Source organism: Clarias gariepinus, chromosome 11, assembly GCF_024256425.1.
Source record: "Clarias gariepinus isolate MV-2021 ecotype Netherlands chromosome 11, CGAR_prim_01v2, whole genome shotgun sequence".
NCBI classification, from domain to species: Eukaryota; Metazoa; Chordata; class Actinopteri; order Siluriformes; family Clariidae; genus Clarias; species Clarias gariepinus.
Window position 1 is genome coordinate 8,946,570 of NC_071110.1, and position 24,684 is coordinate 8,971,253.

The following is a 24,684-nucleotide window of genomic DNA, read 5'->3' on the forward strand; positions in this document are numbered from 1 at the left end:
TGACACCATGTGTGTGTGTGTGTGCGCGCAAGCTGGTAGCAGACCGACAGTGTTCGCTGACAGACTGGCAGCAGCTGCTCTAGGAGGAGCGCTGAGGTTCTCACACGCTCCCAGATGGCCACTACTCATCTCACCTGACATCTACACAGTGCCGCGTTCCTTACTGTGCGTAGGTGACAGCTATCACGCTGTTGACTCACCACGCCGCGCAATCCCCGCTAATGGACACACACCAAGGCGTACACTAATGCCTGGAGTTCTTAGTTTCTCACACTTACATACAAACACAAAGCCGAGCTCCTACACTCCACTTTCTTCTTTCTACTTGCATATGCAAGCGCGGCACACACACACACACACACACACACACACACATGCACACACACTTGGGGGAGTAAGTGACAGCGCTGGAGCTTAGAACTCGAACTAGCAGGGAGTGAGGCAGAACATGACAGAGGCTTGGAGAAAAACAAGCTGTTCACACACACTGCCTCCATGGCAAAAATTCATATGTATGCCCCCACCAAAGCATCAAGAAGTTTCTTTCTCGGAATGTCCCTCTCCAATCCTGGTGGAATTCTACCCAGTATTCCGAGTTATCTTGGACATTTTTTTTTTTTTTTTGGAACCTTAAGTTAGAAATGTGTCTCAGAGGGGTTAAGTTCAAAGGAAGTGCATGGAGATCACACAGATCTTTCCTCTTCCTGCCCATCCCTGTCACCACCCACTTAAGAACCGTGGAACTGTAAAGAGAGATCTCATCCAGCACTTCTACTCCCTTTTCCTGCTCTCTGCTCAGATTTGGTCTACGTGCTCTTATTAGCTGTACGAGAACATCATATTGGCATTAGGTTATGACAGATGAAAAAATGTCCACTCAAACATGCTCGAATAAACATACAGTGTGGCTCATAAGCAAACGAACAAACAAACGCTGTAGGATCTTATGATCTCCATGTTGTCCTGTGTACGTGAGAAAAAAAAAGAAAAAGTTCTATTTCATCTCCTGTGGTTAGTTCCAAAGACATCCTGAATCTCAAACCTAAAGAATTGAAGAGAATGCAGGCTTTTGAGCCACAATGTATATTTTGTCAGGCTGAGTGAAGGTTTAATCCCACTCATTCCTCCTCCTTTTTCTCCTGATGAAGACAACACCCCCATGGCTTCGTGGCAGCTTGGCTAGGGAGCCACATGCATGTTTTTAGTCTCTATGAAGGGATTTAGGTGTGGGTGTGTGCATGTGTGTGGTGCTTATTGTGATGGACAATAGCATGTGTAATGAAAGACACCGTGGAATCTGTCACTTTCTCTATGCTCTATGTTTCCTGTACTTCGCTCCCAATCACCTGAGAGAGCCAGACGAATTAAGGGGAGGAAATCGAAGGACGATTATGTGTGTGTGAGTTATCATGACATGCAGGTCCTACGATAGCGCCGATGTAGCAGAATTCTTAATGCATTATTTAGGAGATCCGTACATGCCCGAGACATGGATGCGCTTTGGCCTACATTGATTGGCTCACCATCCACCAGACATGATGGACACATATACCCTGCTTACAGATCTAAACCCTTTACTGATTTGCCTCCACACTATATAGGGTGTATATATATATTTCATGCATTCGATTCTGCGCTCTCTGTTCTACTCCAGATATGAAGAGATCAGCTCCGTTCTTATTTTGGCATGTTGGAAATAAAGCCCTCTTATCTCCTTCCAACAACAGTGACGATAAACGGAGAGGAAAGGATCTAATTTGGGGCAAGCGGACGTGTTGAAGCCCGCAGTCAAACCTACTTCATGTTATGTCTCATTTAGCATACGCGGACATGCACAGGAGATGAGATTCCCAGTGTCAGGAAACAGCTCTCCTCTGAGTATTTCCTAACCCCCTGTGGAGCAGATGCTCCAGAATCATTTATCCACTCCCCTACTGTTATTCCAGGCTCTTGTTAGCCTGACTTAACGTTTAGATAACGGTGCTAGCACATACAGTACAGCGGACATTACAACAAAAGCGCACGATAGGAAGGACAAACTGCATTCCATTGTTGTATTACTCGTCAAAGTAAGATAATGAACTCAGAGAGTCCATGTTTGTCGACTCCACCACCACCACCACCTCCACTACCACCAGCACTATGCATACAGGGGGTCACTGCTGGAAATAAATGGAGAGCAAGACAATTAGACAGGAAGCTAATCAGTTGACCCAAGCAGAGCCTCAGAGATAAAGAGCCTGGCATTGTTTGCAGAGGCTCTTGGGTTAATAGCTACTGGTGACTGTAGGACACGTGGCTAACGGCTAAGTCCAGTTGAACCACAGGAACTTGGATTTCCTGTCTTCCATCCTTTTTTTTTTCAAATCCTCTGGTCTTGTCTCCATTCTCGTACATCCTCCCTTCCTGGCGCTCAGGCAGAGAGACAAAGCCGAATTGTGCTCAGTTCCTTATTCAAGTCCAGGGCAATTATGTCATTCTGGCTCAGTATTCAGCTTGATAAAAATGGAGAGTTTGTTCCTCCATGATGTCCTGGTGGTTCATAAAAAGCAGACTTCTTAGAATCTTGATCCTTCTGTTCCCAAAGCCAAGACACTCAGAAGAAAGATTAGTTTAGTGTGTTCTGGGTTAGACTGAGATTAGAGGTTTGCTCCACCGGTAATTAGAGATATTCTGATTTAAATGTGAACAGAAGTCATGGCTAAGCTTGCCCGGATTGTTCCTCGATTTGGTTAAATATTTTAGAGTTTGGAGAAATACTAAACATTTCTGCACTAATAAAAATATATATTTTTTGTAAATAGTGTAAAAGTAATAGTAAAGCTCTGCAAAATATTTTCTATAATATCTCTAAGAGTAATTGCAACATCCTTGTACAGTCCTGACCTCGCTTAAAGCCATTTTCACATATTTTGGCCATTAACGGAGTTCCTGGGGGGCCAGCATTTCAGACGTAAAAAGAGCAGCGCGATCTTGGCTGTGGTGTACTGAGAATACTTTTTACCTTGATGGTATTCAAGCTAGTGAAATGCTAGAATAAGTGCATTAGTGTAGCAAGGGATTATATAGAGAAATGAATTCTTATTCCTATAACTGCTTCTTCAACTGGGCACAATCAAAAGTCTTGACTTAATCACCCTTTGTTTAACAGGTAAAGAGATAAGATGGAGAGTAAAATACGCAAGCATAAGAGTTTGGACAAAGTTATCTCCCAAAATTTGCATCCAATGCAGAGAGTGTTTGCTTTTTGATTTACACCCCAGCCCACAGGGGGGGGGGGGGGGTGCATTTTATTTCATTACAGTGTAAATATGGCAGGGCTATATACCGGTTTTCTGTTTCACAATCAAGACAAGACAAGAGTTTCATATCTGTTGTGGGGACACAGAAAATTTGTCTTCTGTGTGTGTATATAATTTTTCGGTCGCAGCCTTTGAACCCGGTATTAAAGATAAAACCATGTGAGTAGGATATTCAACTCTTAAAGAAAACCACTGTTTATATAGCCATAACTTAACTATTAAATAAAGCTACTCCATCAGCGGAGGCTGTCATGTTTCCATAGAACCGAAACACCATTGGTTTATTACCGGCTGAAACTGTAGTCATCGATGAATATTCATACGTGAATCATGCACAGATGACTGGCTCTGAGTGATTGTTTTGGCTTCAATGCGATGCAAGCACACGGGGCTAAGCTAAGACGCATGTTTCCCATGGCTACGGCAATGTGCCCTTTACAGAGTGATTAGTCAAAGCTTGGCTGCCTCGTTAACAATTGCAGAGTGTCGCAAGCCTTCATACGACTCAGACAAACAAAGGAAACACAAAATATTAAGTTTGACGTGTTGATTGTGCTCAAATATTGCAGCTTCGAACTTTTTAGCACCCTCTCAGATCAGCTCGTACAATTCGGCCTTGTCCTTGACTGTTGAGTATCTTTTTCGGCCGACAGTGAAAACATCCTAGACCTTTTTTCACGAGTCACCAAGGCGCTGAATGACTCTTAGACTGAGAGGAGAAGAACCTCATTATCATCGTCTCAAGTCCCTCTCTCTTTACAAAGCAAGAGCTCTACACCCTGAAGGCTTGGGTGGAATGTGAGCGCAAATATTATTGCAGTGATTTAACCGTTAAGCATAACACATGGAACTGGAGACAAACGCTGGATGAGGCCGCTTTGTTGGGCAGAGGTTAACAGGTCCTCTTTTTTGTTGTCACACAGCTGGATTTCAGGCCAGGGAAAGGGTCCATAATGTCTAGTTTCTTTCTGCTCTTTTCTTTTTCTTTATTTCTCTGAGCCAGATTTGGAAGGCTGGAAGGAAAGGTGTGTCAGTCAAAGCTCATCGATCAAGCCCAGCTGACTCTTAGTCCAAACATGGTAATCATATTGAACACTGCGGAGATATGAAAAATGGTGAAAGGATAATGTCTGTGTATGTGTGTGGTGGAGTATCAAATTTTCTACCAGCCAAGCCATTTCAACAAAACTGAGAAAGAAGTCAACAAAGGAAAGACAGCAAAGGCAGGAAGAAAGAGAACAAAAACAAAATGCACTTAGCAAAAAGATACAGGAGGCTTTGGAGCCTGAAAGAGTAGTGTGCCATCGCAGACTAAAAAGGAGGCTCAAAGAGATTAACTTCCAGCGGCTTAGCGCAGAAGGTAATGGATACCCTTGTACCAAAGTGAAGCAACCCCAGCATTTGTGTTCTCTTTTGGTGAAAGGGGAAGAACAGTGTCTGAGCCTTTGTGGTAGACACCAGTTGAAATAGGAGAGGGACAACAGGGTGGAACGTTTCAGCACCTTGCGGTGAACGCAGTAAGGGAAACATGGCGAAAAATTGAGTAACCATGGACAGGCAGGTTCTTCTGGGGTGCCAGCTGTGTGGAAAGGCGAGAAGGAATGAGTGGGTGCCCGAATTTGATCTAGGGACTCTGAGATGTTGTCTGAATGCATGCCAGAAACTCTACTGAGATTTCCCAGAAGTCTCCTTTCAGCAGGATACCGAGAACTTTCAGTGTGGATCTTATGGCAACTGAAGCATCCACCCCTGCTGATCCTTAGGAAGGAAATGGAAGCAAGCATGCACATACACACACAAACACACACACACTCAGCTACCTCAGCCCTGCTACACAGGATGTCAGATGTTTACTCTCGATGTTCTGTCCTCGAGCTCAGTCTTGCAGTGGGTGCTACCATGGAGTACCTGTCACTCAGACGTAATGACAGAGATTAGAGAGTGGAAAGAAGTGGGAAGGCAGAGCAAGAGGGATGGAAATAAAGCGGAGAGAAAGAGCAAGAGAAGTTGCTTGATTAGCACGATGACAAGAAGGCACGCACAAAAAACAGACACAATCAGGCGATGCGTGGAGTTTGGATAAAAGCGCTTTTGAAGATCACGCGATTGAGCACTCTAGAAGTTTCTTTATCCGCGCAAGAAGTTGCTGACAGCGGGGGGGAGAAGGGATGAGAGCTCGACCCTCTGTGAGCGCCCATCACTTATCCGTCTTCCGGTTTGATGCAGTAGCCCATTTGCAGCCATTGTTCTTCTAATTTGTTATGTGGAAGCAAGAGAGGCGGAGGAGGAAAGGGTCTCCAGCAGAAAACCATTTATCCAGGCGCAAATTACATAAGACAGACAGCATAATTAGACATATGTATGTATATATAAACAGACGGTCACAGATTGGGAACGCGAACATGCGGAAGAAGCGACTGAAAGAAACCAAAGTAAAACATCTGCTTTCTGAGGCAGTGGGGAAAAGATAGGAAAGCACAAGTAAGATGTGACTACTTCACTCACATCTCACCTTAGGAGACTCGCTTTGCTCTTTGACCACCAACAGACACAGCGCAGTGTAGAAACCTGCCGCAGCAAACTGGCGAGGTTGGGGAGAAATGGTGGAATTGTACTATCTCAGCGGTAGCCAGATAGACAGAAAAACCGACAGAAAAACAGACAGACACCCTGCTATCTCTGCATTAGTCCTGAAGTGGCACTAACAGCGGCAGAGAGATGCTCCCCTCCGTCACACTAGCCCGAAGCTAGCAGCCTCGGCTTTCGCATGACTTCAGTTAGCATGCTGAGAGGATACAAAGAACTGATTTATGAGCAACCCCTAAAAAAAACAAGGGCAGAAATAAATAGAAAAAACATTTTGTTTAGCTTGTATGAAAGCGACGCCTTAAGGAGTGGCGTGCATGTTCGCTGTGGATCTCGGTCTATCGTACAATCAATCCTTGAAGATTACATCACTGGAAAAAAAAAAGATTACTGTCTATAGGCTTGAGTGTACACAATAAAACTGCTGGCGTAATGTACTCCAGTGTAAATCTAACGTAATTGAACTACGCCAGTGTTAATTTAATATCGCTTTTATGTGCTTGTGGGGGGTCCTCTCGGGTGTGTCACGTGTCCATTTTCTTTCCCTTATGCTAGCTTAGAGTAGTGATAGATGATCCCTTAACAGTTCTACTCAATCACAGGCTACTTAGGAAGGCTTCAGTTTGCAATCGAGAAGCCCTGGAGCCCCTTTCATCCAAGCCAGAGGGAGGGTCACGAATCCAATGCAATTGCTGATTAGCTCTTCATACTCTTCTAATTTCAGCATGAAATGAATGCGAAAGAGATGCATTGTGCACTTGGTTTTCTAAGAGTTCGGGTAAAAATCGGCTCTTCTGTGGGACTCCGATGTGGCAGCCTGGCGCAAAGCCGCCTTTGTTTTGCTAATGTTATTAACGAGTTCACTTAAGTGTAAAAGAGGAGCAGATTTGACTCAGGAGGGGGATTGCGAGAGGAGGGAATTTTTTTCATAATTATACGCGCTCCTCATGCCGCGTGTTTAAAAAAAAAAAACACACCGGTCAAATGCAATGTCCTGTGGGGTCAAAGTTTGTTCCTGTAACTGTGGACATTAATGCGTCTCCTCTGGCTTTGATGATGGCATTGCCGCCAGTTTTACACAGCAGTGGGAGAGGAAAGGTCCATTAACTGTTCCTCGGAGCTAGGCAGGGGACAAAGTAACGCTAGTGCTGAACTGAGTCTATCCTCGCCAAACAAGACCTCTTTCTCTCTCTATATTCTCTCACACACACCATTTTCCTCATTCCTTCTGTCCCTGTCTTCTTCACCTCACCATGATCTACTGTATTGTGTTAACAAGATCCAGCCTCCTCAAATGCCCATTACACAAGTCGGTGTGTGTTTTCACACCAATTAACGACTTGCTTTTCTTGCCTGTAGAGGTGACGATGACCTGTCTCTGACCAGGCGCTTGGTATTCCAGTATATGTGTCAGTGTGTGTTTTTTTTTTTTTTTTTTTTTGGGGGGGGTATTTTATTTTTTTTGGCTCTCCCCGTTATGCTAACACTCTCGAATGCTTGCTGCTTATTAGCTTTCACCATTAACACTGTTAGCTACATCTAGCTGCGCGTGTGGGTAAAGACACAAAACAAGAATGGACCAATAAGAGCAAGACTTAAACAACCCAGCCCACTAAGAGTTTACAGATCTAGCAATCTTTCCAGCAAATTACTCACTCGCTCCAGTATTCCAGAAAAATAGACGGCTTTAGAGGCAATTAAATTAACGCTAGTCTTTTCCTCTCCACGTTGGCACAAGGCGCCTCTTTGCTGGCAGAGTTGCTGACAAATAGTTATTTCTCCCTCTCTCATCCGTTCTTTCATCCCAAGACTGCGTTCGAAATTGAGATAATTCAGTTTGTCTGGTATCACATAATCACGCACCCATTTTTTAGTCAATTTTAACCTTATCGTTCTTGCTCGTTGGCGCCTTGTAACTTGTAACGGACGAAGAGAGTGAGAAAGTAATAACCCAAGAAAGAAAAAAAGAGGAAGGGGGTTGACAGATAACTCTCTGAGGAGCTGGGAGAGAAGTCTCTGTTTGCCATTCTCACCAGGCACATGTGAAAGAGTGGACAGGCACACAGTTTTTTTTTTTTCTTTCTTTTTTTTACTTCTTGTTTGAGGCTCTGAGAAATAAAGGCGAGGGAAGAGTGTGAAAGGATAAGAAAAGCACACAGAAATTGAAAAGAAAGAGGAGGGAAATGGCAAAGAGCTGCACTGGATGGTCAAGTGCTAGAAGAACTAGGGCTCCTCCGGGTCCCACGGCCTTTTTCAACATGGATCCAACGTGTTCTCTAGACTCTTAATTAAAATCCAATATGCTTCACGCCTGACAGCCATTGTTCACCCGCCATGTTTTCTCACTCGAGAAGCTTTGTTGGCTGCTTAATCTTGCAAGAAGCTCCAGGTCAAGAGGTCAAGCCGAGCCTCTGACCACCATTCTTTAGAAGTAGATGCAAAGTCCTGTGTGTTTTCCTTCTTTCTTCTTGTTGCTGTTAGTTTTCTCTTTCTCTTTCTCCCTCCTCTTTTCTCGTCTGTCTCCGTCCCATTGATTGTTCTAAGCTGATTTCAGGACTTACCCCCTGGAAAGAGAAAGGCTTATGGAGTTGGTTTTAATTAAGGTTTAATTCCTTCGAAGAAGATTGGAGGATTTTAAGATGGAGACGGCAAGACTGCTTTTGGGATTCAGCAGACAACTGGGACAAGTGCAGGCAGAACAGATTGCATCACAGAAGAAAGACAGGAAAGCACATTTTCTCCTGTTCGGTCTCTCCTGTGCCACTTCGCCCTCTTCTATCTCCCTCCTTCTGTGTTTTGGAGATACCCCCTAACCCTATCTATTCCTTCTCTTCCACACAGCGAAGTAGAGTAGATAAGCAAAGAGGGACTTTTTTCATTACCAATCTATACAGATTGATCTGGACTTCCTCAGATTCAAACCCCATATCCTGTGAAACCAGTATTGGATCGGCATTGAGCCGTAGGCAGGCAATCTCCAAGTTGTCCAGCCGCTCTGTCTAATGATCAATAGTGGCATCTGATGGTATAAGAGACCTTCCCGTGTCACCTGTTTATCAGCGTAAGAAACCAAGCGAGATGTGAAAATTAAGTTGTTTTTTTTCTCATCTGAAAAACCGGAGATGTCGAGTTAGTTCTTATTTTTCTCTTTTTCATACAAAATAACCAAGGGAGTATTAAAGACACTCTCTTGTCTCCCGCTCTCTCTCGCTCTCTCTGAAACCTTCCTTCCCTCTAGTTAATGGGTTCATACACGGCCGACCGTGTCCCCTCGACGGATACCCCTAGACGTCCTTGTTAGACACTTAATTAAAAGGCTTATCACAGCGAGACATGCTGAGACACTCCAGCAGGAGCCTGGGCATCAGAGATACAGGCTTCACTGCCCAGCATCCATCTATTACCGCTGCCTAAGCCTCTGTCCGACTAAACAGCGTGGGTGTGTGAGACAATGCTAAAAAAGATGCATCAATAAGGACGAGATGGAGGAGAGAACATGTATGTTGTACAGAAAATATGTTGTTGTTTTTTTTTGATAAAGAAGGAGATAAAGAGAGATGGGAGGGCCATGGGTGTGGAAGAGAGATTGTATCAGGAAATCATATTTCATAATGGATATTAATGTGTGGGTTGTGTTAGAAAAACATCTTAGCATTTTTCTATAACACACACACACCCACACCCGGAGTGTCCATTATCTACATTATGGTCCGTTAACTGTCAAAGCTGGTGGCGAAAGAGAGTCACTAAAAAGACTCCCAACGAAGTGTTTAACTTCATCAAAAGCACAAGCAGGCCGAGGTGTTAAATAGGGAGTTTGGAATGGTGGGAGTCAGACGTCCCTCCCACAGCATTCTTGCGCAGGGACGGGCTGAAACCGACACACAGGAACCATATGTCCAAGAAAAGCAGTCAATGGGCCAAGCCAACTGGAAGGACAAAGGTCTTTTCACCCCATGTGCACTGAAAAACTGTGCAATTCCACGCTGCCAACACACAACACAGAACCAGTCAACAGGAAGATAGAGAAAAGAGGACGGGATGGCAGGGGGGGGGGGGGTTGAGGGGCTATGCACAAGAGAGAGACTGACAAAGAGAATCCTTTCCATCACATTAGCCGAAAACAATCCTGCCTCACAGCCTCAAGGCTCCTTCTCCATCCATTTTTCCCCCCTAGTCTCTCCTTCTTCATCTTCCTCTTCTCTGGCTTTTCCGAAAGCCCCTGGAGATTTTCTCCAAAGCTCTCCGGCTCTTCTCGTTGGTCACAGACTCTGCTAATAATGTCACAGCCAAACCACTGAGATATATAACGGTGGATATCACGGAGCAGCTTCTCCTAAGCTCGAGTCGGGGGGTTTCTCCAGGGATGCAGCATCGCATTTTTTTTTGTAAAGGCGGCCATAAACTCCAGCACGGATCATAAAATAACTGTGGGCGAAGATGAATCCCAGAGCGGAAGTGTGCATGGGGGGAGAGGGAAGGCGACAAAAGGCAGGAACAGAGTTGTTGTGCAGGAGAATGCCGAAGGAAAGACAAAAAAAAAAAACATTGCTACAGTAAGTAAAGATGTAGTGAGGATGCAGCAGTGCCTGAAAGTTCATGGAGATCCTGAGGGAGAAATAGATCATGCGTGTTTTCTGGCACTGCAACGATTAATATCAGGAGAGGGAAAAAAAGGTCAAACTCTACTGCAAAAAAAAAAAAAAAATGCAACAGTACATCATAGTTTCTGGCACGAGCCATGTTTCATACGTCAGAAGGGGCTGGGTAGCACGCCACACGCGGGCCTTATCACGTGCTAGCAAAGAGTAACAAGTGTCATGCTTCGACATGAAGTGTGAAGGGAGGATGTTGAGTGACAGAGAGTGGGTGAAGATTGAGTGCGTGCATTAAAGATTTGCATCAGCGCCACAAATTTTTCAGCTTGCGCTTAGCATAAGGATCGACTTGTTTTTCTTCGGACACCTGCGAGCCATATGGTAGTCAAAGCAGAGTTCACAACCTGACATTTACGCGGTGTATCGCCTCCACCTGACAACCCGATGACAAAAAAAGAAACAAACAGAACATGATCATATTCGGACCTTAATGCTTTCCCCGACAATGCTGCTTCCACTTTCTTTTATCCTTTATTTCCTCTTCTCTGGACCGCATGCTTAATAATTAATCGATTAATTAGTTCTTTCATTAATCATTTGTTCATTAATCAAAGAGGAAATGTTCATTCTGGAGAAAAAAAACCCCTCTGATTCTACGTTTCAGTGTAATTACACACCTTTTCTAATCAACACTAACTTAATAGCATTTCAGGGAGAACACAAATCAGACTGTGTGTGTAATTTTTCCATTATTATTTTTTTTTCTTTTTTTCAACAGATCATTTAAAGTACATTTTACATAAAAAAATAGACATAAATAAGTAAACTTAATAATAATAATAATAATAATAATAATAATATTACTACAGTGGAACCTTGGATTAGGAGCATAATTCGTTCCGGAAGCGGGCTTGTATTCCAAAACACTCGTAAATCAAAGCAAAATTTTCCAAATATAAAGGCGAGAGAGAGAGTGTTTGTGTGAAGGGGCACAGTGTCAAATTATGCGTACGCACACACAAAACGACAAAGCGGAAGAAAATGGATTTTTAACCTCTCTAACGAGACTTGCTCTTGCTTTACATGCGCGCTGTACACACATATACAAACACAAAATAAAATATGTTTTATGCACACACACGTGGTCACAATGTTATAGTTAAACAGTACACGCGTGCACGGATGTTGATTATACCAGTGACAGACGGGCACTAAGACCCAGCAGGGGAGACGATTATCCACAATTCCACAGTGCAAGAGAGAGAAAAACCATTGGCTCAGTTGTGATCACGTGACGCTCAGCGTCAAAACAAGAAGCGCATGCGTGATACATGATACTCGGTACTCGTAAACCAAGACTTGTTCGTTTTCCAAGTCAGATTTATTACAAATATTTGCTCGTCTTGCGGAACACTTGCAATCAGAGGTTCCACTGTATTATTATTATTTTAATTAAAACACTTATCCCCGTACTCATCGCACACAAACCCACTTTGAGGGAAGAGAAAAAAAAGCAGACATTGTGGTAGACAAAGAAAACCACAAGCATTGATTAATCTGGGTCTGCTTAAACGATGCCCAGACTCGCGCGTCAGCCTTTTAGCAGCCGACGGAGACCGCTCACCATCTGAGACGGTCTTTCGTTGATTTGATTTGATGCGGCTCGATTGGGATTCAAGGTGCCTCCAAAAGAGGTGGTCTGAAGGACGTTGTTAAAAGGACAAAAAAAAAAGGGACCAACAAGGATACTTTCTGGATTGTTTTACTGTCGGCTGTCTGTATGCTGAATGCTTTGTTTTCTAATGAGGGACAAATAAAAGTTCTCTTTTAGTTTTTTATTTCACTTATTTTACATTTTACGGCATAGAGGAAAATATGAAATACATTTAAAACAAGAAGAGAAAAAAGTCCACATTAACTGTAAAACCTGCTGGAAACACACTTTAAGCATCTTTATGTCTCATTGAACTTGTACTTCTTTATTCTCAAAGACGCTACGTGGCACACACACACACACACACACACGATCAAACTCACAACTAGAGTCTTACTCTTTAAAAAACAACAGCAGATGCATATCATGTCTTGAATGGAGTAATGAGATGTGTACATTTACAACAATTACTTAAATATTATTATTATTATTATTATTATTATATATAACTGTGGCCTGATATAATAATAACAATAATAACAAATAGTATTATTATTATTATCATTATTATTATTATAATTAACCAAGGCAAAAAAGTAAATGATTAATTGTAAAAAACACTTTTTTTCAGTTGAGGAGACCCACTGGGGTTTCTACTGGGCTCAATTAGAAAGCATAGGCCACAAATCCCTAGACTAAATTAATTGACACCTCAGGGTATTGAACCTGAAGTTCCAGTGCCTTTGTGTAAGCTGCATATTCTCATATCGTGTTTATTCGCTATGCCTTTAAGTAGAAGCAAGATCGAGTCGGGCGCAGTAGAGAACTCCGCTATACCGCGCTCATTCTATTGTCTTTATGGATTTTTAATCGCCTTGTCTTATTTATCGTGCTGCGTATTTTTCCTCGCCCGTTGTTTACCCTGATGTCTCCACCCGAGGAACGGATCGGGTACAGACACGAAGCCTCGAGCTTATTCATTTATTTATATTTTTCCCCTTCATTTCCTTTATTCATTTGTTTTGTTTTTTTTTCACTCCGCAGCGCGCGGCATCCGTCTCACGGCGGAAAAGTAGACGCTGCTCCGGGTTTTGGATCATAGGGCAGGCACGTTTACGCAAACAGCGCACCGAGCTAATGATCTAAAAGCGCTGTAAATCATACTGAGAGACTCTCACCATGTAGAGAAAGAGAGAACGATAGAGAGAGAGAGAGAGAGAGAGAGAGGGGGGGGGCACAGAATGACAAGATGGACTCAATCAACATCATGTCAAGACAGCTTGCTGATGTGTACAGACAGTCTTTTCCTCCCGTTCCCCCCCAGCCCCCTCACATGTCTCATATATTTTTTTATTTATTGCGCTGGGATTCCTTGAGCTGCAAGAGAAACTGCTCCGGTACAAAAGTAGATGAGAGGATAGACGTGAGCCTCAGAGGAATATCATCGAACTGTTGGCGTGACTCATGGGGAATTACACACTAACATGGCGCATGAGCACGACACAAACAAGAGCAGTTATTTAATGAAAGAACACACTCTGTGTCATGCTGTGATAGGAAAATAATAAATGATGGGGTGGTATGATGTGGTGGAGGGGGGCGGATAGGTTACTGTAATCCTTTTATAGTTGGTCATTTTTCAATAACAGCAAGCGTTTTATTGCTCTTACATCACAGCAAGTGTAAACACTAATGATGTCAATTAATTAAAGAGTAACACATCATTAGTGTCCATTTACAGTAATGTTTAATGTTGCTGAGTTGACTGCTCTGTCTCATAAACATCAACACGTGAGACGTGTACAGCGTGCGCTCGTGTCCTCAGGGCCTGACGATGATGCGGTCAGCCTGACTGACGGCGTGACGACATAATTGGAACAGTGTTGCGACAGGAGAGCGAGAGCGGACAGACACAAACCCGAGGGTGACATTCCTGCTGAGGGCCGGTGATTAGAGCTCCATCAAAGTGTCTTCGTTTGAGTCCTCAATCTGTCAGGCTCTTGTCCTACGCCTTTAAACCTCCAGCGGTGACGTGGGCGTGTCCACATGTCCGTTAGTCCATGTGATCCCTTCCTTCCCCCTTCCTTTTTCTCCCCCCTCTCTCTATCTGTCTCCATGTCCCTCTTCTTAGACTGCCAGTCCCAGTCCGTCCCCTGTAATTTTCAAGGCCGTAGATAGACAAACTGGGAAAAGAGATAAAAAAGAACGAAAAGAGGGGAGGGTTGAAAAACAGAAGACGAGTGCAGAAAAGTAACAGCGTGGAGAAGGCAAATCGGTCACACTGTAGATAAGTCTGTAAAAGGAGCCCTGGGAGATATTTAGGGGGAGAAAACTGACCGTGGAAGTGCACTATAGGGGGCTAGGATGAAAAAAAAAATGGATGGAAGGGTGCAGAAGGAATTGCAAGATTGTGAAAAGGTTCCCGATTAGTGCCAGGAAACCAACAAAGACGAGGAGGGAGAAAGAGTGGCTAGGAGGTTTAAACTCCTGTGTGTTTACGGTTCACAGAAAAAAACTGTTAGTTTGCAATTTAGCCATAAAATAACAGAGGAAAAGAATGATAAAAAAAAAAAGTCACCGGAAAAATAAAACTCGAGAGATGGGGACAGAAAGCGGCGGGGAGAAGAGGAAGTCCTGATGCGCGTCAGGTTGGGAAAGGGCAGAACTAGACACAGGTGGCTTGTTTAGACGGCTGGAGAAAACAGAAGACTCTTGCTTATGAGATCCAGCACACTCTTCACCAAAGACTCTAACAAATGCTTTTTTATATCGCAGCTTAACACACACTCCACCTGGCCGCCCACACGCACACGCACACACTCCCACAATGAGAGTGAGACAAAAGGGCCTTCCACGGCGAAACAAAAGGATAATAATTCCCCAGTGCGAAATTGAGCTCGCTCTCTCTCCAGTCTCGGCTTTAGCGGCCTTATCTAAAGGAGACACAATTCATCGCTTTTAGGCAGCGCAGCCTGCTTATTTTCCAGCGAGCTATTTTTTTAATTTTCTCTCCCTCCCCTCTGCACATCCATCCATCTCACTCTCTATCTATCTGTCCACTGAAATGAGACCAGAGGCAGAAAGACGGAGCGGGTCAGCTGAAAGCGAGGGTCTGCAGGGCAGCATTTGCTGCTTTTTTAACACGTTGTTGAATTATCAGTATGAGGAGTGGGCAGCGCCTAGGCGCGTTCTCCTGAGAGCATGGCGGCTAAGCGTAATGGATATAAGGTTGGGTCAGCCTCTCTGGCTAACCACACCATTAGAGCTCACAGCACTCAGGGTGGCCATGTGGTATATGTGTGTGTGTGTGTGTGTGTTGCTGCTTACTGGCTTAAAATCTTTTTGCAAACAGCATTCATGGTTTTTAAAAGGCAGAGAAGCGGGAGTGGGTGTTAAGGTATTTGAACCAGCCATTAATTGCCAGTAGTGGCATATAAACAGGGCTTGGATAACATCAAGGTAGAAAGTTTTCTGGAGCCTCGTCCGGACTGCCTGCTTCACGTCTGAAACGCTGGCCTCCCAGGAACTCCTTTTATGGCTTAAACATGTGGAAATCGAATTGAATGCCCCTCGTATGTTACGTTATCTTTTCTTTTTTTTTACTTTATCCTCGGAGTTGATGATATTTTTATATACAGATCGACTGCACTTTAACCGACTACAGCTGATAAAAAGTTATTATGCATATGCAATAAAACAAGACAGACAATGCCGTGATAGAAAAAGAATCAAATAAGACAAGACACACACAAAGACATTGTGGTGTGATGCAGCCTAACACAAGGTGGCGTAACTATAACTAATAACGTCATTATGGCAATTATTTAACTTTCCTTTAATGCAAATTAAAATGTACATTTGAATTTGTGTCCATTATATGCGATAAGCCCCTCTACTTTTTATGGTGCATTATGGAAGAGGTTGGTTTAAACACTGACTGTTGAACCACGCATCAATTATTTGATCTGTGCAGTTACTGTTATGGAAAAATCACTGGTGTTTTATTGTTTTTCAATGATAACAAGGTATCAGAGGGCATGACATCTGACGGTCATTTCCTGGATGCATCGCCAATGCCTTTTAGAAACACTGCAAAATATTGTTTTTGTATCCGTCGAGCTAGTCATGTAGATTGAACTTTATTTTTTAAAAGGGTGACGTGTTTAAAACAGCTCACGCCTGGCAGTGATCGCATGGTTTGAAGACGTGCGGTGACGAAGAACACTCCTGCTCTTTAGCACCGTCATGGCGTGATAAACACAGGGCACGACACAGCACCGAATAAGGTCAGAGCTAAGATGAATATTCTGATTTACAGCAGACTGAAAGGAGTAAGTACCAGCCAACAGTTTACATTACTACCACACACACAGTCACACGCACCATCGAGTCTGTCTTTCTGGGCAGTCTCTGGTGATAGTAGTCGGAGAGGGATCATTGCGAACATCTGTCCATCCGTTTTGCTCTCAACGAGTCCTCATATGGACATCTCGCGTCCACTGCTGCACATAGCTCGGCCCATGTGTGACACAAAAAAAAGCAAAGTCACAAGTCAAAGTAGCTGGTAAATGCACCCTGCAATCCCCACAGCATGCCTGCCCTATTTACGACATTACACAACCCCCTACCGCATGCACAACACACATACACACACACACACACACTCTGCCCTGCTGGCATCCAGGCCTGTGAAACGATCTCCCTTTTTTGAAAAATCCGGATTAAAGTCTGACAGGCCAAGTGTGTTTTGACCTTGTTACTAGGGGGAGGGGAACACACACACACACACACACACACAAGAGACAGTTCTATACAAGCTATGACTCTTTGTCCTTTTGAAATGTCCTCATTTGACACACGCCATATTGTAAGAAATATAGCATTCTCAACAATTCGAGCACTGGTACTAGGAAAGTTCAAGATTGTTACACCGAGTGGGAAAAAGAAAAACTACAACAACAAAAGATAATCCATATAAGTGGTAGTATTAATCATTTTAATTGTGGAGAAAATAAGCAAAGAGCTGGAATATCTCACAGCCGAAAGAAACATCGGAACCGACAACAACCAGCACGAAAACATTAAGCTTGTTCCGAATTATGGTAATAAAAAAAGTTACACATTTTAGTGTTAAAGTGAAACAAAACATGCAATACAACTGCAATTTGAAATATTCACCAAAACAAAAACGAATTAAATAGGACCTACAATACCCAGCCAATTCACCCACATGCTCTCCAGCAGCACCATGTAGGACAGCAGGGTCATAGAACACAATTCTGCGCCCTGTACATCAGCATCAGCCCTGTACATCACCTTCCTTTCTTCATCCACATCTCTCATATTTCATTCCAGAATTACAAGGGCCCGTTATGTCACCGGGTCCCTAGGCACTTAATCCCGCTCCATACCACTATGACTACTACCACTACAAGAGCACAGAAAATTACAATGTTTGCATTGTGTTTAATCATACACAAAACAATGTATCACTATTAATATCCATAAGAACACTCAGGGGCTAAGAAAAATGATTACAAGAAAATACAACGCAACATTATGTGAAGTGCATCCGTCGTGCAGGAGCCATGGAACAGAGAGAATATATGAGGGCAGCGAGGAAACTTTGGCCATGCAGAAACTGCTAAAAAAAAAAAATCAAAATATTATAGATTGTAGGATCGAAAAATCCACGAAAGTCTATCTGAGGGGAATTCCCCCAGACCACATGTGCATGAGAGAGAGAGAGAGAGAGAGAGAGAATCACAGATTCAAAAGCTTCTTTATTCATATGACAAATATGGACGGTCGTATTTCCGAAGCTCAAACTCAAGTCATAAAATCACAACAGAAATTAATTAAATAATAAAAACAAATGTATACACATTGAACTGGTAAACAATATGATGAAAACTACTGAAAAAGAAGGAACACACAAAGCAAAGCTAATAATAATAATAATAATAATAATAATAATGAACAGAGAAAGTACAGTGAAAGAATCATTGTTGAAAGAAAAAGGAAGGCAGGAAAGAAACGAAAGAGGCAGATATACAGTGTCTCGATCGTGCGTGACTCTCTCTTAATCAGCTTTGTTAGTCCTTGTGAGTTTTTTCATGACTATAAAAGTGCTACACCATTAAACTCAATGTAAATATTTTAATGTCACTGTAAATATTGACATGTATTTCACTCTTTGGATGATGTCGCTGCCCTAACTCATTCTTTTAATGCTCCAGTTGGTGTGTAACTTCGCTGCAGCCTCGAAATGCATTTGTCGATTTATTTTATTAGACGGTTGATCTGCTCAGCACGGTTATGACCGTTCCAATTATTATCCCTTCGTTCGCATTTGATTGATGCATTCACACAGCTGTAAATGTTCCGGTGCGCTTCGGCCGCACTACACCTGCATGTATACAGTATGAGGGCACGTGGGAATGATGTAACAGTTTAACTTCAAAATAAAAGCCGTGTATAGCTGACTTATCAGAATGAGGATGGAGCGCTGTGATTTTTTTAAACAAATGTTTTTGTGTGTGAGAGTGTGAGAAGATGAACAATTGTGTGAGTTTCTCGCTCAATGCATGTGAGATGGAAGTTCAGAGCTAAGTACTAAACAATAATACTGTTTAGCTAACTGCTAAGCAAGTATATGGTTTAGCTAACTACAAAACAATAATATGGTTTAGCTAACTACAAAGTGATTACACAGTTTAGCTAAGTACTAAACAATAATACAGTTTAGCTAACTGCAAAACAATAATATGACTTAGCAATCTGCTAAGTGAAATCCTTTAAACCATGGTTTAGCTAACAGTAAAAGAGGTTAAAAAATGTTTCAAATCTACAAACTAATAATGTGGTATAGCTAACTGCTATGTGAAAATGTTGCAAATGGTTTAGCTAAATGCTAAGCTAACTGTGTAAAAATATGCAGCCATTTGACTAACTGCCAAATGAAAGATGTTAGAATATAGCGAACAGTTTAGCCAAATATGTAAAAATGACTAGTTAAAAAGCAATTATACAGTTTAGTGAACTCCTTGGCGAACTCCTGAGCAAAAAGTACAAAATCTAAGCTAAAAGTCAGGCAAAATGTAAAATAAGTTTAAGTTAATTGCTAAGCAAAATAGGACAAATTTAGGGAAAAAATAAATATGGTTTAGCTAACTGCTAAATATAAAGATGTAGTGTGTGGTTTAGCTAACTGCTAAGAAAAAAAAAATTTAGAGGATGGTTTACAGCTAATTGCTAAGCTAAATAAATGAATAAATAAATCTGGTTACCTAACTGCTAAATATAAAGTGTACCTGTGTGAGAATATGGTTGATTTATTTACATTATGGCTTTTGGTGGATGCCTTTATTTAGAGTGACTTACATTTTTATCTCATTGTACATCTGAGCAGTTGAGGGGTAAAGGGCCTTACTCAAGGGCCCAACAGTGGCAACCTGATGGGGTTTGAACCTGGGACTTTCCAATCACTAGTTCGATGCCTTTACCACTGAACTCCCTTATCACTGCCCCTTATTAACTGCTAAATATAAATCCTGAGTTTAAGATTAGCTCGCAGAGAAACCTCAACATGTTAGGATAATTCTGAAGTGGTAGTTTTCACTTGAATGCAAAGGTGTTGATTTCACCTAACGTATGTGACTTCTTCACATCTCAGTAGACGTCATTAGCCTCACATAGCTCTGAGACCTGTGGGTTATCAAAACTTCACACCGTGCCTGTCTAACCTCGGCCGTCTCTCGCTCTTTTATCACACTCTTCCCCATAAGGAGCGCTCTCGTGTAATTAAGCTGCTAAACCAGCGTCTAAGAATTGGGTAATTCAGCAAAGAGGAATTATTCCAATTTGAAATGAGTCATTAACCAGCAGTGATGTGTTGTCGGGCTTTTTCCAGAAAATAGATTTGGATTGCAGTGAATCACTCCTACGGCGCGAGCTTATTCGTGTTGTGATATATGTGCATATTACAGGATTTACATTTTTGGAGCGGTGTCACGGTGGATCAGTTGACATGTCTGTGTCTCGTGTTTATATTTTGAGCTTGGCATGTGCATCATCCTGGCTTGGATAAGAAGTGAGCATATTGGAGGGCTCAGTGTGAGAGATAATATGTATCCGTACTTATTAATGGGATCTGGTGATTACTCAAAAGGAAGCGTTTGCAATGTGTGAATTCCTCTTAAAGCCCGGGCTGCTGTGATGAATTATCACAAGCCGTAAACGTTTAGACGGAGCAACGTGCTTTAAATTGCAATCGATGCTTAGACGGTGCCGGATTCAACGTGCAGAATCCCAAAAGCACAGTACAATTAGAGAGTCCATGAGAAGACTCGATACTTTTTTTTTTTGTTGTTGTTGTTGTTAAGGGAAAGGTGAGAGAGGAGAGGAAACAACGTGTCTTTCTTTTCCTAAAAGAAGCTTCAAACATCCATGAGCACGACTGGCTTAGTTCAGAATGGGAGCACCAATTGGTAATCTTCAAATATTCTGTTCAGCACACACACACAGACATGTTTACACACCTTCACGTCGGATAAAAAATATCTTTCACCACTGAATTGCTCAACTCTCTCTCTCTCTCTCTCTCTTTCTTCAAAATCAGAAGCTCTATTGAATAACGTGCACCAGCTCGAACCAGAGAGCGCGATAGATGAGAAATACAAAGAAAGCATAAAAGACAGATAGTGTGCGCCCGAGAACAGAAAGACAAAGAAAAGAAAGAGAAAGACAGAGTTGGAAGTATAGCGGTATGCATGTGGCAGTGGTAGTGTGTGTGTATATGTGTGTGTGTGTGCTGGGGGGGGGGGTTCTTTCCAGCAACCTTCGATGGAGTGGATAATTGAGTGCGGCCCAAACACTGTCAGCTAAGCTCGGAAGCCCCTTTTCAGCGGTGAGAAAAAGAAGTCGCTGGAATGATTGAGTGAAAGAGAGCGAGTGAAAAAAGAAAAACAGAGAGAGAATGGGGAGAAAATCCCGTTCTCCCTAGAGGGGCGGGGGAAGCCGCTATTGAAAAGCTATTAAACTTGCATTTAGCAGGATTGATTGGAAATGAAGAGGCCTATTAAAAGCGAGGGACAGGAGAACAATGGCTGAGCTCTGGACGCCGTATGTTGCCCTGATTTCACCCTCTTTTCGCCCCTCATCCCCTCTGTTTAAACACCCTAGCCCTGGAGCTAGGAGTTTGAGTGGGCTTAGGGCAGAATGAATGGGCCTGGCTTTATCCTCCAGTCTACTATTTAACCACACAGTAAAAAAAAAAGAAGGAGGGAGAGGAATAACAAAACCAAGGGAAGGCCATTTTCTTTCAAGAGTGCCAATATCACCCCCCTCGAACCCTCCCTCCCCATCTCACCACCTCTTTAAAACTTCTAAAGCCTAAACTCTCTGTGTCTCTGAATGGATTTGTTACCTCCGGCTGGTTGCCATCTTTCTGGATCCGGTAGGGGTTTGGGAGCTCCAGCGATGTGAATCTCACAGCAAGGGAACAGCCATATTGACACTCTGTGTGGGTTTGCTGCGTGTCAGGGATAGAAAGAATGAGGAAGCAAATAAAAGAGGCTTACGATGAAAAAAAAAAAACGACTAACATGGAACTAACATGTTGGTTGAATCGGAGTTCTGAGACAGAATAAACCTTTTGAGGCGTTTTATCTCCTGTCAAAGTGACCAAGCTCTGAAACCCTCTCAAGCATAAAGGAAATATGGCATAAAAAGCTTTAAGGACAGTGCTATGAAACTTTAAAATCCATTTACTTAGTCGTTAGCATAACAGGTCAGATGACATAAAATCCCTTGCTTACAAAAAGGTACGCATAAGCACCTAACATCACTGAATATCAAAAAACAAATTTTCAACCTTTTAATCCTTACTGCCTAAGCATTCTTAACTGTTTCATGGCTGCATATAAGAAAATCCAACGCAGTTACTGTTGCTTTGAAGTTAGGCTCCATGTTAGCACTTTTGACCAGCGCCATAGATGTACATGTCTCTTCTTTTCATTTAAAAAAGATCCAGTTTTGATGGTTGACCTTTTAAAACACACCATGTCATCACTTTGCTAACGAGGCAATGAAAGGCTCGAAATAGTAAGTGAAAACTTTCCCCTTTCCGACCTAAAGTCTTTAACCCTTATATCCAGTCTTTGGACTGATAACCCACCTTTAGCGAAATCATTTATAGGAATAAACACGACCGGATAAAGCACAATATTGGATCTGCAACAGAAGCTGAGATGGTCCATCTTTAGAGTCTAGCCAGGCCTTATTTATTATTATTTATTTAAACATTTATCAGCTTAAAGTACTCGGTTTGGTCTGCTGAAATACTTTTCCTAGTCTGTGCCAGGTCACGATCCCTGGGATAATTTGTTTAGTTTGCCGTTGGGCGAATAAAATGTGTTACAAAAGGATTTTTAGACGGTTAATGGTTTTATCTTTCTGAAATCTGAAATCTACTTCAGGAAGGGAAACCTGTTACTGAGTTTTGTATAGAATATTTTCCCCAGAGGGAAAACCCAAAAAAATAAAAAAAAACTTTTAGCATCCTTGTGTTAAGCAATATTGCTTTAATGCAAATAAGGATTAGTTTAGAAAATGTATTATAATGTGATTTCACTGGAGGATTAAGAACATCTATAATTTACAAGTAGAATAGACAAAATACTGATGAAGATCAAGAACATTGCGAGCAGTGCACCCAGGACTAAAAGCAGGTGCTACTCCCTCCCACCCTCTTTCTTTCCTTCACCCTATTCTCTTTCTCTCTCTCTCTCTCTCTCTTGCTGGGTCTTTCTGTTTTTTTGTGCACAACTGATGGCCCTCATGGGATGCCAAATACTGCTTTGATTGTTTAACACCCTTCCGTACAAAAGGTGCGACACCCCCTCGTACAAACCGAACTCCGGACAGGGTGACAGATTCCACGGCTCAGTAGGTCATTGCTCTTGCCGTCAGTGCGCCATATGGACAGAGGAAAGGGTTAAACAAGTCATGAACAGCTGACAGCCAGCCTCCTCATTCAGCGCGGGAAATCGAACCATGTCTGAGGCAGGAGAGAATGATGCAAGATTAGCCCATGCTAGCATCAACCAGATAGCCCCCTGTAGAGCGTGCCGTTTCGCAAAATGATATACGACAGGCTTTTGCGGCTTCGCTTATATCCCCCAGGCAGCCATTCCCACAAGGCAAACTGATGCTAGCTAGATGTAAAAAGCCAAGTCCCTCCTGCAGTGCAGACCTTGAGTAATGGTAGTGTTTTGGCTCACGTGTTTCATTGATGCTAATGCTAGCACAGTACTGGTGACAGAGGACTGCGAATACAGATGGGCCCGGACTGGGTTTTTGCTGATTCTGCTCAAACATGGTAACGCGCTCTGTGCCTGGCTGTCCCTCTCCTCCTGTAAAATCACTGACCTCAAAGTGCCGGTGCAACTAGCATGACAGATAGTCCATCATACTGAAGCTGGAGTATCGGCATGGCTTTCCCACGGCGCAGCCATCGCCAAGCAAGCTCATCTAAAAGACAGAATCAGTGAAGCAGGCAGGACATAAAAAAAAAAAAAAAAAAAAAAAAAACTCAGAGCAATAGCATTATGATGTTATTGAACCTTTTGTGCAATAGTAGTTTGGCTGATTCAGAAATTGGAGTTTAAATTAGTTTAAATAGAACGTCTGCTAAAACTGACATTGTACTTTGAAATATCATTTCTTAATTGGGTGCCTTGTGTCATTTCTAAGTTTTGCAAACTCTTTTTGGAAAGTTTAGATCTTTTCAATTACTAATCATCACTCTTTGTTGCTCTAACAGCTACTGAAGGAGCCTACTTTTCCCAGCAGCCCAAAGACCAAGTAGTGGTGGCTGGGCAATCGGTGACGCTTCCATGTGTCATCGTGGGGTATCGAGGCATGGTGCAGTGGACCAAAGATGGCCTAGCGCTTGGTGGAGAACGTGATTTACCTGGTAAGAGCTTTATAACGACCATTACTAGCAGGAATATTGCGTCATTCCGACATACAGTGCTAATGTATATTACAGTGTTATTAAATCCCCAATTCTTCTATAAGAGGTCGTCTACTGTATATGAAAACACCTAGTGTTCTCTGTAATTCACATGTATGTCCTTGTTCCAATGTGGTGCTAGTTTTTTTTTTTCTCCATATTCTGACTTTTCTTTGTATGATGGGTGTTCAAGTCAAACCAGGACTGTTGATCATGTCCACCTCCAGAAAACAGTTTTAAGCTACTTTTATTTCTCTATATAATCCCCTGATACACTAATGCACTTATCCTAGGGTTTCATGGTCCTGAGAAATAGTAAATGAAAACTTTCCCCTTTCCGACCTAAAGTCTTTAACCCTTATATCCAGTCTTTGGACTGATAACCCGCCTTTAACCAAATCATTTATAGGAATAAACACGACCGGATAAAGCACAATATTGGATCTGCAACAGAAGCTGAGATGGTCCATCTTTAGAGTCTAGCCAGGCCTTATTTATTATTATTTATTTAAACATTTATCAGCTTTG

At 42.5% G+C, this 24,684-nt stretch overlaps 1 protein-coding gene across 1 annotated transcript in view; it reads left to right on the forward strand.

Annotated features, from left to right (window-relative positions):
* Positions 1-24,684, forward strand: part of kirrel3l (kirre like nephrin family adhesion molecule 3, like) — a 49,586-nt gene that overhangs the window by 5,023 nt on the left and 19,879 nt on the right. The window contains exon 2 of the mRNA XM_053507684.1: positions 23,965-24,117. Within this exon, the coding sequence (XP_053363659.1) occupies positions 23,965-24,117 (153 nt within the window). The remainder of the gene's footprint in view (positions 1-23,964; positions 24,118-24,684) is intronic.